The 14,084-nt window shown below is 40.5% G+C and overlaps 1 protein-coding gene across 27 annotated transcripts in view; it reads right to left on the reverse strand.

Annotated features, from left to right (window-relative positions):
- Positions 1–14,084, reverse strand: part of DTNA (dystrobrevin alpha) — a 192,650-nt gene that overhangs the window by 74,794 nt on the left and 103,772 nt on the right. For all 27 annotated transcript variants that reach the window (XM_053396232.1, XM_053396251.1, XM_053396230.1 and 24 more), the window contains 2 exons: positions 8,827–8,894; positions 3,572–3,652 (listed from right to left, as the gene is read on the reverse strand). In XM_053396232.1, the coding sequence (XP_053252207.1) occupies positions 3,572–3,652; positions 8,827–8,894 (149 nt within the window). The remainder of the gene's footprint in view (positions 1–3,571; positions 3,653–8,826; positions 8,895–14,084) is intronic.

Raw genomic sequence — 14,084 nt, forward strand, 5'->3', positions numbered from 1 at the left:
GAAATTGAAGCTGACTAGCCTACATGCCTCTGAGGCCTAGCTACTATTTGAACTGAGCAGAAGAGTATGAGGAAGAGAAGGATTAGAGTTGGGGAAGGCGTGGAAGTTAACAAGGTCGCCTCCACGGTCATCACACTACGCCATTCCCCATGAAAACAGCTGTATTGTTCTCCTGATGAGACACAGCAAAAAGTATTTCATTCAAAAGAGAACAGAGGAGAAAAACAACACTGAAACCCCCAAGGTGCCAAATTAAAAACCATCAGGGATATGAACTCCCGGTTTGTCAGCTCTAATTAAACCCCATATTAGAATCATCAGCCTGGCTTTAAATCCAAGGTTTTCAACTGCCAACTGTTTATTCTGATCTAGGGAAATCAGCAGCCTTGCTTTTTCAACAGCCAGCACTGGAGAATAACTATGCAGCACAATGAGTAAGGCCCACCAAGGATGGCGGTTGTTTTCCAGCCATACAGTACTGTTTAATTGTATAATGGACTTTTGATTATGGTATGTTGTTAGGCTCTGCCTCCGCTGCTGTGGTCCACAGAGAGATCATATGTGTGCTTGAGATTTCATCATCCTAAATGCTTTTTAATAACTGCTACAAGTAATAAAATCTGAAAAGCCGTAATTTTCAGCAAATGAAACATTTTATGCTGAGGAAGAAGGTATTTCTGGAAATCCAGAATTCTGGTGTTCATACAGTGCTTCAGGCTATGGAAGTTGACACTTCCCATTTTCGACTCAGTTCTGTTGTTCATGATCCTGCTATCTTAGCACCTAAACTACTGAACCCTAACTGTTCTCTACTTAAGTTTTGACATGTGTTTCCATAACCATGAATGGCATCTACTGCTTGCTTCAACTACCTATCCATTAAACCTAAGCTGCATGACCAACCTCAAATACTGCAGTAAAATTATATTGTGATGATTGTGTATTTCCTAGATTTGTTATATTTCACGTGTTGGGAACTTTGGCACTCCAGATGTTGCTGAACTACAATTCCCATGAGCCTCAACAAGTATGGCCAATGGGCAGAGATGATGGCAGTTGTGGTTCAACAACATCTGGAGGGCCAAAGGTTAACTATACATGTTATATTTATACCAATGTATTAGCTGACATTGGCTCTCACTTCGCTCATCTCCTTGGATGTGCAGCAGCAACTAACCATGGCATAGTGGCATTTGATAATTGACCTAGTGGTACATTTCAACTGGAGATTATGGTTTGTTTTGCTCACAGCAAATTATGATGTCAAGTCAAGGCTTATTAGCTCTGGTTTGTCTGAGCAAAACAAACCATGATCCCTGGTTCAGACATAACACTGAACCAGTAAGGTGTGTGTCATTTTAGGGGGTGAAACTTAATTTTTGCAGATTTCTTCAATGAGTGGTCTTTAAAATATGTTTTTGGGTGTGAGGAATTCAAATCTGCTGTTGTTTTTGTGACTGGACAACTTAGCTTGCTAAGTCTAATTGATAAGGAAGCATATAAACTGCTTTTGGAAAACCAAAGAATTTTAAATTTACCTTCTGAAAAATGTAAGGCAATGTGATATTTCTCACACACACACACACACACACACACACACACACTGCAAGTACTAGGTGTTCATGAACAGTCAAAAGCTCTTTTAAAGCCACCCATCACCAAATCCTATGGCAGATAGCTTTTGTGCATTTGTCAGCAGTGTGCTGAGATTCTCTTCTAGAATCTTGGCGATATGTATGGAGTACAAGTTGTGGGTAAACCTGGATTTATAAAAGTGGTTATAGTCTAGTAAAAGGAAGTAGCTAAGGAGCGGTGTGCATTTTAGCTGCCTGCTGAGAATAAAAAATCCTCAAATTGCTTTGAAGCAATGGAGTACAGCTGAATATGTTAGTATTTAGGCTGCAGTCCTGTGTCAAGGACTGAAAATGTAAAGCCCATTACAAAAAAATAGGTACATAATCAGGCCATAGGACTCTATATAATTATTGATGTGAGTTCTTTCACTGGCAAATGAGCTTGTAAAATCCAGCACACAGACCACACAGCAACAAATTGTGGCATTTACTGATGAGGCAACGCAGACCAGGGCACTGAGCTAGTGTTTAAGTACTATTGTGAATGATCACTGGATATAGTGTAACTACATCAGTATAAAGCAACAGATGTGGCAGAGACATGTCTGGAGAAAGGCAGAAGGTACTTGACTGGCAACAACTCACTAATAAAGGCATTTTGTCCATTACACAACCACCCTAGATGCTGGATATACACATGCAACCTGTTAGAATGGAAATGGATACACATTGCAGGACAGACTTGCCCTATTTGCCTATCGGCTATTGTTGTAGTTCTATTTACTTAAATGAATACACAACAGATCAGTACAGCTACATTCATGTATAGGACAACAGCAAAGGGGTTTACTGAGTTCAGCAGCTCTGATGAAGCAAGCAGGCTGGCTGGCTTCACCCTTTTTTGTATCCTCCAATAATACCTAAAGAAATAAGTTCTGTTTTTTTATATATAAATAAGATAAGCAGGCATGCAGAATATCACCGGATTCAGACATATGCCAATATTAAGTACAGGGTATGCAGTGCACGGAATCTTACTTATTAGGAAGTTCTCATATTCCATTTGGGAAGCAGAGTCAATATGGGAGCTTTCCCTCTAGCAAATCCCAGAGACACATCCTTCAGATCTCCATAGTTACCATAATTTATTTTATGCATTAATTGCATTTATATCCCACCTTTCCCCCCAACGAGCTCAAGGTGGCACACATGGTTCCTCCCTCCTCATTTAATCCCCACAACAACCCTGTGAGGTAGGTTAGATTGAGAGACAGTAACTGTCCCAAGGTCACCCAGTGAGTTTCATGGCTGAATGGGGATTTGAACCCTGGGCGTCCCGAGTCCTAATCCAGCACGCTAACCACTACACCACACTGGCTCTCACAATACATACACAAAAATAATCAGATGCCATCAACGCCATGTTAATTATTTCAGGAGCTGTTTTGGTCCTATAATATGCAAAATATTATATAAAAGCTGTAAATAATGGTATAAGGAAGATGCAGCATTCTTAAGAATGGCTTGTTATAATGACCTATTTAACACTTAAAATTTGCTTTCCATTCTAATAATGAGAATTCTGAAGGTAAAAATTAGTATCTATTGGGACTGTAGATGCTTAAAATAAGTTCCACCCAGCTGCACAAGGTAATCTTAGAGGTAAGATGAACAAATCTAATCGTGTTGAAAAGAAACAAAAAAAGGGGGGTTATTTATTTTATAGTTCATCTCATCATTTTGATAAGGGAAAAGTAGATGTGCTTAAAAAGCTCCACCCACTCTCTCTTACCCTCATCCACATGCAAACATTTAAACTTTAAAGTATAATTAGCAGTAGTGTAATAACATGCTCTTCTGGAGAACCAGGTGTTCTTATTAGCATCTTGCGTATTAAAATAAATTCCTATTTGCATTTCAACTGGGGAACAAACACAACTCTAAAGTGGAAGATAAGATTAATGATGGTAATTCGAATTAACCAGTGGCATACTTACAGTTGCATTTCTTCTGTACAAATCTAAGCTTGCATGCTGTTCTGTAGGTGGATAAACGGATGCGATCCAGATCTTGAGCCCCTAGTGGCAGAAAATTATGCATATGCTATGATAGTTGCAATTTGTGCATGTACCTCACAGACAAAAGAGAGAAAACAAAGAAATGTTCCTTTCAGCATTTTCAAGGCTGTCTTTTCTAACTAGAGAGAATGGGAAGAATGCAGTGTTAAAAATAGTTTAGCAGTGGATAAAGAATAAACCTTCTGTATCTGTCATTCAGAAAAAAAACACACAATCTGATCTAACCACAGGCTAAAAAACAAAATGGCTGCGCTCCAATTCTAGGACAACACTGTGTAATTTTAATATTTAACTATGAGGTTTACAACAAATACCCACAACTGATGAGAATCAGTTCAGAATAAGATATCAGAAATGCAAACTACTAATCTATTTTAGCTGCAAACCATATATTTCGGTGTAAGATTTGTACAAGGAGGTAGGAGTACAAAATAAAAAAATTAAGGGGCAAATGGGAAGGAGGGTCATGCAACAACCTTTCTGGAAGCATCTTGTATTGGGATAATTAAAAGTCAAAAGGTAGGCCTCTGCTACCTTTTCATTAAGCCAAATTTAGTGGTTTTTAAAGTGTTGCTGTTTATAAAGCTGTTTTGCATATGCATGTGAGAGAGGAGACTTTGGCCAGCCAGTTTGAGCAATTGCAGCTGTGGGGAAAATATGCAAAGTCGAGTTGAATGAAGCTGGGAAGCGTTATATTTAGCTGATTTGCATGACCCTACAAAAACACAAAGGCCTTGCAAACAGCCTTTCCAAGAAAAATACACATAATCCTTTGTAAAACTAAAAAAGATAGGACAAATTCTGAATGCACTAATGACATTTAACAAGTTCGGATTGATTGATTGATTGATTGATTGATACTCTCCTGAGAAAAAGATCACAGCATGTGCACATCACGATACTTCAGGGAACGGATCATAACAAGAGATTGGAGACAAATTAAGGGGAAAGTTCTGTTTGTGTGTCAATAAGAAATTGAAAGACTTATCAAAGGATCTAAAAAGTAAATATTATTGGTAAAATGAAAAAGCCCCCTCTATTTTGGCTTTATGATTATAGCCTAGGAAGCAAATATGTCCGGCCATGAAATATCAAGCTTCCATGTCAGGAAAAAGAGAGAAGGAAGCACCATTATTTCTCCTCTCTCTCAGCTCTGCTCACTACACTTTTGCCTACTTTTCTCCTTTCTCTTCTCCATCTGCCAAGCATTCTCAACTAGATCCTTTTACCAATTGGCTGCTTGAATGCCATCTGTCCCTGCCAGAAGTTCCCTTGAACTATTTACCGTCTCATCCTCAAAGTTTTTCATTTCCCCACAAGATGGTTTATCCTTGGTGGACTTTGCTTGGAAGACCCCTTCTAGTGGTCCCAGCTGTTTCCCTCAGCTCAAGTGACAAACACAGCGCAATACTCAAATTTACTTTCCTCCTTCCTCTTTTTTTGTTAAAAAAGAAACATTCCCATTCCTATCAAGAGTCATATATCCATTCCTCTCCCATCTGGGCTGCAAGAGTAAGTGGGAGGGTGGTAGCAGCAACTACCACAGAGTATGACCCACCGGCAGCAAGAAAGTGGGTGGTAGAAACTTCTCTTGAGTGTTCCTCCATCACAGGAGCAACTCCCCTGTGAAGAAAGCTCGCAGTGTTTGGGACATTTTAGTTTAGAGGAAAGGCGAGTAAGAAGTGACACAATGGAAGTTCTCCAAGGTATGGAGAAAATGAATAGAGAAACGTCTTTCTCACACTCTCGTAACACCAGAACTAGTAGACATCTACTGAAGATGAATGTTGGAAGATTCAGGACAGATAAAAGAAAGTACTTCTGCATTCAGCACGTGGTTAAACTATGGAACTTGCTCTCATGGTGTTGACCACCAACTTGGATAGCTTTAAAAGAGGATTAGACAAATTCATGGGAGACAAGGCTATTGACAGACACTAGCCATGATGGCCATGTTCTACCTCCACTGTCAAGAGTCAGTATACCTCCGAATATCAGTTGGTGCGAATCACAGGTAGGCAGAGTGCTGTTGTCCTCAGGTCCTGCTTGTGGGTTTCCCACAGGCATCTGGCTGGCCACTGTGAGACAGGATGCTGGACTAAATGGGCCATTGGCTTCATCAAGCAAACTCTTCTGTTCTTTATCTGTCAGCCAGATACCTGATTCTGCCTAATGATTCTGTTTGCTTATCACTCAATTGTATTACTGAATGAGAAACCCATGGTAAAAAAAGCAGCTTTTGTTGGCATACATCCAGAAACAAAAAGGATTGTGATTTTTGCTTCTGTCCCAGATGAATGTAGTTTTGTTATCATTGTTATTTGTATTTTGGCTACCGCTCAACATTTTTTTCTACAAATGAAAGACTTCCGATCTGGATGCTGAAGAACAACGAAAAGCAAGTTATCAGATGAATAAGCAACAATGTAATTTTTTTTTGTAAAAAAATGGTTTCATGTGCCATGATGATTAACAGTTTGTAGACAAAATACAGTAATACACTGTAAGAGCTGGCTGGTGTTTTGTGTTCAGCAGAACTGTATTTCTAATAGATAACATAAGCCAGCAGCAACTGCTGTGGATACATTCACTTTTCAACGTATGTATCAGGAAACATCTGTCTCTCCTATTATTATTAATTAGGTGCCAGCTCAATGGAAGGTGTTCTGTTTATTAGACCCCTCATGGCCTTTGACCTTCGTGCCAATTACAATCTTGTCTTTGTACATCACATGTGGAACAGTGATGTGTAAAACGTAAGAGACTATTGTTGGCAGATTGAAGAGTGTCCTCTTTGCAGAAATAAAAGATCCGCCATCATGGACTATCTTCACCAGTAACTTCTGCATCACATCTTAAAACTCAGTTAAGCTCATTCTGCTGAAACAGGGTTAGTTCCAACTGGTCAGGGTTCAAGCAGCAGTGTTCTAGCAGAGCCTGGATAGCTCAGTTGGTTAGAGCATGGTGCTGATAACACCAAAGTTACAGGTTCGATCCCTGTATGAGACAGCTGCATATTCCTGTATTGAAGGCATTGGACTAGATGATCCTCAGGGTCCCTTCCAACTCTATGATTCTGTGTGAAACTTGCTAAGTCAAACACAGTGGAAACGGCCCTTTCCCATATCCATTCACATTCTATTAGAAGTAGATCTAGCTCTTCTTCTAACTCAGGAGTTCCCAAACTGTGGTCTATAGTCCACCAGCGGTCCACGAGGTTCACTCAGGTGATCCGTGGCATGTCCGCATTAAATATTGATTTCAAATAGTATTTTTATTGCTTCTTTTATTTCTTTTATTGTATTACAATTTGAATTCAACCAAAAACCATACAGCATTTAGCACAAAGCATTGCCACTGCTACAACAGGCAGAGAAATCATTAAGTGGTCCACCAAAACCATAATCAATGTTCATGCGGTCCTTGGGGAACCATGGCTCTAGCTTATGCCAAGCTTTACACAGACCCTCAGCTAAATGTGCTTCAAGCTGTAAGTTAGTTGAAGTTAAAGGTAAAGGTAAAGGTAAAGGTAAAGGTACCCCTGACCATTAGGTCCAGTCGTGACCGACTCTGGGGTTGCGGCGCTCATCTCACTTTATTGGCCGAGGGAGCTGTGTCGAGCTTCCAGTTCATGTGGCCAGCATGACTAAGCCGCTTCTGGAGAACCAGAGCAGCACACGGAAACGCAGTTTTATCCTCCCACTGGAGTGGTACCTATTTATCTACTTGCACTTTGACGTGCTTTCGAACTGCTAGGTTGGCAGGAGCAGGGACCGAGCAATGGGAGCTCACCCCGTCGTGGGGATTCGAACCGCCGACCTTCTGATCGGCAAGTCCTAGGCTCTGTGGCTTAACCCACAGCACCACCCGCGTCCCTTTAGTTGAAGTTAGGTCCCATTTAATTCAATGGCACAATTAATTTACATGAGAACTAACCTCAGCCAACTTTGTCTGGATCCAACCCATTGCAACATTTATTTAAACATAGTACTGTCAGCTTCAGTTACTTGTGGTCCTTGTTCCTAGAAGGTAAAGGTAGCTTTACTCTGTAAAGCAACCAACATATTGGCATCTAATCTGGCAAAGGAGGAGAGACCCTCTTGATTAGCAGTCAGCTCATCAAGAATCTCAGCTTCTGAAGCTCTCTACTTCTTGAGAGCTTCTTTGGTTAACTAGAAAGCAGTTTTTTAATGTATGTTTATAATCACCAACATTTGCAATCACCCTAAATCCAATTTGTATTATCCAGTTTTATACATCATAGTTCTGTAAAGACCTGCTGGATTGAACGATATAGCCAAGGTTGCCTCACACTCTCTGGTAGAGACCATTTTGAATGGAGAAAAAGTGATAAAGCTTCACTTTTCTCCTAATATAAGTGAGTACAATGAAGAGACTATTGGCTTTGACTTGAAAAGACCTGCATATGACTTCCACAGTGGAAATATGGGCTAGGTTCTGACTTTTCACTATATTTCAGCTTCAATTGCTCATTGGTGAAATGGAAATAATCATGATCGACTTCACACGTCTGATACAAAAACAAACACAAGGTTTACAAAACAGTTTACACACTAGGATGACAATGCTCAGCATATTTATTTGAAATTAAAGTTGCATCCAGGGGTTGGCACTTGCCATTCCTCAGTGACAGAAAGCATTTCTAATCAGGACAGTGTTAACGTACTTTAATTAAGAAAATGAAAACTGAGACACTTTAGTAAAGCTAGGAAAATTTCAGTCTAGGGCTCAAAAGTACAGGGCATCCACAGTAAAGAGGATCACCAAATATGCTTGACATTTGATTCTGTAAATGAGAGCCAGTGCTTAGAATTGCTCACACTCCTTCTTCTTTCCAAGCCCTCTCCCCTCCCTCTCTCTCACATCTCCTCACCTTGGATCTCTTAGCAGTAACTGATATGGTAGAAAACCAGCTTTTAAATAATCCACAGAACTACAAAAAGACAGCATTAGGTCAATTAAGTACACATTCTTGCAACTTGCCTCACACTAAAAGCACTTTTAAAGCACTTTAAAGCCACTGTTTTGCAGAACAACTGCCTATTTGCCCAAGGCACAAATTCATGCAATATTTACCAAAGTTACATTCTGTCTTGCTGGTCTTTTGCAAGAAAGAATTCATCTACTGGGGGGAAGAATGCCACAGTACTTACGCATTTCTGCAAACAGCTGTCTCCTTTCTGCCATGGTGGTTCCTCTTTTCCCACAGTCTTCAATCATTCTAGACAACAAAAATATTAAACATATCTTCAGAATCATTCGTAAGCTGAACACATTTGCAAAAATGTCTGAAATGTTCCAGTGTACTATTTCCCCCCTGTTATATATCCAAAGAACACTGGGGATATCTTTGTCAACAATGTATGATTTAGATTTTGCCCTCAAGCACCTCCTTTCTTCTAACATTGTCTCTTCCAAAGAATAATGTTTGGTTCTGTTTGAAAGTATCAGTGCCAACTTTTAAACATACCATTTCATCATTTTGCTCAGGGTGCCTCTTGTTTTAAGATGAACTGCTAAACCCTTTTCACAGGCAGTCAATGTGAAATACTGCATTTGAGTTGTCCCTACTAGGCTTTTTACCATGGGTTGATGTCTATTTTAAACAGATAATAATTTTTCTACAGTGGTACCCCGGGTTACAAACGCTTCGGGTTACAAACACTTAGGTTACAAACTCCACTAATCCAGAAGTAGTACCTCGGGTTGAGAACTTTGGCTTAGGATGAGAACGGAAATCGCATGCCGGTGGTGCACCGGCAGCAGAAGGCCCCATTAGCAAAAGCATGCCTCAGATAAAGAATAGTTTCAGGTTAAGAACAGACCTCCAGAACGAATTAAGTTCATAATCTGAGGTTGTTGTTGTTGTTTAGTCGTTTAGTCGTGTCCGACTCTTCGTGACCCCATGGACCAGAGCACGCCAGGCACTCCTGTCTTCCACTGCCTCCCGCAGTTTGATCAAACTCATGCTGGTAGCTTCGAAGACACTATCCAACCATCTCGTCCTCTGTCGTCCCCTTCTCCTTGTGCCCTCCATCTTTCCCAACATCAGGGTCTTTTCCAGGGAGTCTTCTCTTCTCATGAGGTGGCCAAAGTATTGGAGCCTCAGCTTCATGATCTGTCCTTCCAGTGAGCACTCAGGGCTGATTTCCTTAAGAATGGAGAGGTTTGATCTTCTTGCATTCCATGGGACTCTCAAGAGTCTCCTCCAGCACCATAATTCAAAAGCATCAATTCTTCGGCGATCAGCCTTCTTTATGGTCCAGCTCTCACTTCCATACATCACTACTGGGAAAACCATAGCTTTTACTATACGGACCTTTGTTGGCAAGGTGATGTCTCTACTTTTTAAGATGCTGAATCTGAGGTACCACTGTATTATAAAAATGTGAGGAAATTTGAAAACCATACAGACTTGAAAAGGGGCAAGCTTCCTTTGCGGTGACCATTATAGCAAGAATGACTAGACAGAATACATTACTGTATGTTGAAATTTGCTGACCACGTAGACTTAAGGCAGGGGTTGAGGAACCTCTGGGTCAAAGGCCAGTCTTGGCCTCCCCAATGGGTCCAATTTGGCCTGTGAGGTCATTTTCTGCAAACCACAGCAACCTCTCAATTAGCTGACATCGCTTCTGTTCTTTTGCAGGTGCCTGTTCCCAGCAGGATTTAACCCCCACTTAACATCTGACATTTGGTTTTTAAATCCTGCTCAGTTTGGTGTGCATGCCTGTTTCTCCTTGGAACAGACAACCAAAAAGAAGGTGACAACACAACCAAAAGAAGGTGAAAACTACTGGGTTTGCTTGCTCTTAGTGCACATGCCTGTTCCTTGGGAAAGGTGCCAATAGCGAAAGAAATCAAACTCTCCCCCACCCCCACTGCTGCACAAAGAAGTCACATCTGGAGTGACTTTTATAGGAGAGGGGAAGTGGTTCAGGGAGCAGTTTGCCAAACTACTCTCTGAAGCACCTTCCTCTTCATTTTAACATTGCTCCAGCAAGGGATTTTGACAATCAGGCAGGGCCACTCATCTGTCATCCATAGGGTATTATGATGATGTCACATGACTGACAGCTGGGTGGACCCATGAGGTCAATTCTGGTAAGGTTCACAGAGTCAAAAAGGTTCCCCACTTGACTTAAGAAAACATGAACAGAAAATTATACTGCAGCTGGCTTCAGCTCTTGCAACTATCTTATCTAGAAAAAACTCCAGCAGGATATCAAGGATGTAACATTTTTATGTTTATGCCTTCCAGTAGCAGATTGGTGCAGATAAAATAAATTCTGATACAAAATAGATGATGCTGTACTCATTTTAGCGAAGTCATGTCTCCTTATTTCTGACCTGAATACAGGCTGGTGAAGAGGAGGTTAAGTTACTGTGTTGGGTGAAACCACATTTGCAAAGTTACCAAGTTCAGCAATCCTTGAAGCTAATAGCTGAAATGGAGAAAGGTTATTGAAGAGCCCTACTTGCCTTAATGGATTTACAGCTGCATCGTGAATCCCTTGTTACATTTCTTCTAATAAAACATTTCTCCAGCAGGCAGTATTTCTCAGCTATACATTTCAGCATTTCAGCACTAATCTTTGGCAATATCATAAAATTGCTGCCTGCTCTTTCCTAAGGCTACTTATAATTGCAAGGCACTTATAGCATTTGTTTGCACTCATGTAGATGAACTACCTATGGTTTTGTGAGGGGGGGGGGGAGGAGAGCTGTTAATCCACACCAAGTATAGCAACTCAGTAACTGACTCCTCATGTTTTGCCTTGTTTTTCAAACATCTACATCTTACAAAAAATGAAATTTAATCTTCATGATTCATCTGTTCTATCAAAATAATATAGAGACAATCCCAGCAGGTTCTTTCCATTATACACACTCTTCCAGAGATTCTGTAAGATTTGAAGATGGGATTGAAAATAATGCTTTGACCTACTTGTGTTGCTGGTAATAAAAGCAGCATTTATTTTTATTTCACTATAAACTATTTTATGTCAAGTTCACATGTACCCAATCACAGGTCTATCATGTCCCATTTTTAAGTATTTCTTTTTCTTTTACAGAAGCATGAAAAGGTCACACTGAAATTCTAAACATTTGATACGCTTTTTACATGAATTCTTCATGTATTCCATGCATTTTCCTTAAAATAAGCATTTCTGTGCACATGTCTTAAACCTGAAACTGCACTGCAAAATTCTGAGAAGTACATGATCTGATTGATTCTGATCTGCATCTGAAACTGGGACTGGTAAATAGGCCTATTCTCTTTGGACCAAGTAGAGCTGGAAACAGTTCAGAAAAGGGGCACAGGATCAATGCGCTTAAGCAATTCCTGTATTTGGAAAGGTTACAACACTTGGGGCTTTTTAGTTTAAGAAAAAAGGTGAGAAAGTGAGGAAATGACAAAGGCATCTAAAAGTATGCATGGTGAGAAGGAATTGGATAGAGATAAGTTTTTCTCCCTCTCTAATAATACTTGACCCGGGGGGGGGGGTCATCCAATGAAGCTTAATATTGGAATATTCAAGATAGACAAAAGGAAGTACTTCTTCACACAGCACATAGTTAAACCATAGAATTGGCTACCACAAGAGCCAGTGATGGCCTCCTTTAAAATGAGGTTAGGAAAATTAATGGAGGATGGGACTGTCAAAAGTTACTAGCCATGATTTTGTGTGCTACCTCGAACACCAGAGCTACTGTTCATCTGAATATAAGGGAAAGTGCTGATGTGCTCATGCCCTGCTTGGTATAGGATTCTCATAGGAATCTGGCTAGTCACTGTGAGAACAGGATATTGTACTACATAGAACTTTGGTCTGATCCAGAAGGACTCTTGCTGTGTTCTTATGAGACCACCTAGAATGGAAACCACCAGCATTCATTCACTCACTCTGCCCTTATGCTTAGAGAAATGACATGATAAAAATGTAGCAGTCACTAAATCCCATTCTAAATCAAGAAGGATATATCAAATGGCAATCCTAATCCACATACATTGACAAACAGCCAGCTGTACAAACACCTCTAGAAATACTCCAGAAGTAACTGAAACCGCCCATTAGATGAGCTAGTGCTACCTTTCATTATAGGTCTCTAATGGTTCATGAAAATAACTTTGAAAAACAACAACAAACAGGTAATATTGCTAATCATTCCCTCTAACAACAAACTCGGCTGAGTGCCAACAGGACTGGAACTGAAGTAGTAGCTAAGAAATAAGATGGAGATACCAGCCTTCTCAGATGAAGCCAGAGGCATGGAGAAGCACAACACATTAAAAAAGGAACAATTTCAAAAGTCGACACCCCATCAGCCCTGTGAGAACTGTTCAGGGGCCTCCAAAACCCACAATGTGTTGAGCTTTGGCTGGCAAACACACCAAACTAGGGACAGGGAGCAGAAGAGATGGTCTGCATGAGCCCCTTATAACTTTTATCCTGGAGGCAGGTCCAGTTGGCGTGCTGCAAACCTGAGCAAGAACACTCCTGTGTGTAGGGGCAATACAGTCTCAGCATTACTTGCAGGTCCCATTGGTGTTCTCTGTTCTCAGCACATCATTAGAAAGCAAGCTAACATTGTTATGGGAAATATGGTAACTCTTACTTCCAAACGCTTAATGTTTTGAAATATAGCTATTTGCCCTGCCTGTTTTCTGTGTGTTTCAAAACATGTCAACATCAATCTGCCCTGCACCATATGAGTAAGAAATGCCAAGGGTACTGTTCACAGAGGTGCATTTAGAAATGTAACTCTCAGGATAATGGAAAAGTGTGGGTTTTGGTGTGTTTTTTGAAAAGCAGATTTGATCATAATGGCAGCAACATTTCATACCCTTTCATGGAAGGCCAGTTTTAAATGTTGTACTTGCTCAATGTGTCCTGTATAACAGGAAAAGCACATATGATAGCAGCTCAAGGTTCTGTATCTCCCTTGCCTTCAGGGTTCTTTTCATTTCATTTGACTAGGTCAGGGGAAAACATGACATCTACCAAAGAAAGCCAGAGTGAAGCTGCAGGGAGAGGGAGTATGAAGTTCTGAAAGAGAAGTATCATGAAGACAAAAGGCTCTTCCTCAAGACAATGCGTGTTGACTTTTGCATTCTCTCATGTTGCTGATTTGGCCAGGCAGGGCTACAAGGCAGGCTGCAACATTTCACATGTCATTAAGCTCCTACTTAGTCAATAGGATCTCTTGAACTGCCTAGTGGTGGCATGATTAAAACCAAATTCACTTTAAAAGAAGTGATCAGTGACAGAATTAGGTTGGGTAGGATTGCTGGCCTTGTAATAATTCGGTGGTTCTGAGTCTGAAATGTGGTATATTAGAATATTATCATTACATTGTTTCGACTGGGGCACCACTTATTGTTTCTCTGCTGACAGTTTCCATCATA

This window comes from Podarcis raffonei, chromosome 7 (assembly GCF_027172205.1).
Source record: "Podarcis raffonei isolate rPodRaf1 chromosome 7, rPodRaf1.pri, whole genome shotgun sequence".
Classification (NCBI taxonomy): Eukaryota; Metazoa; Chordata; class Lepidosauria; order Squamata; family Lacertidae; genus Podarcis; species Podarcis raffonei.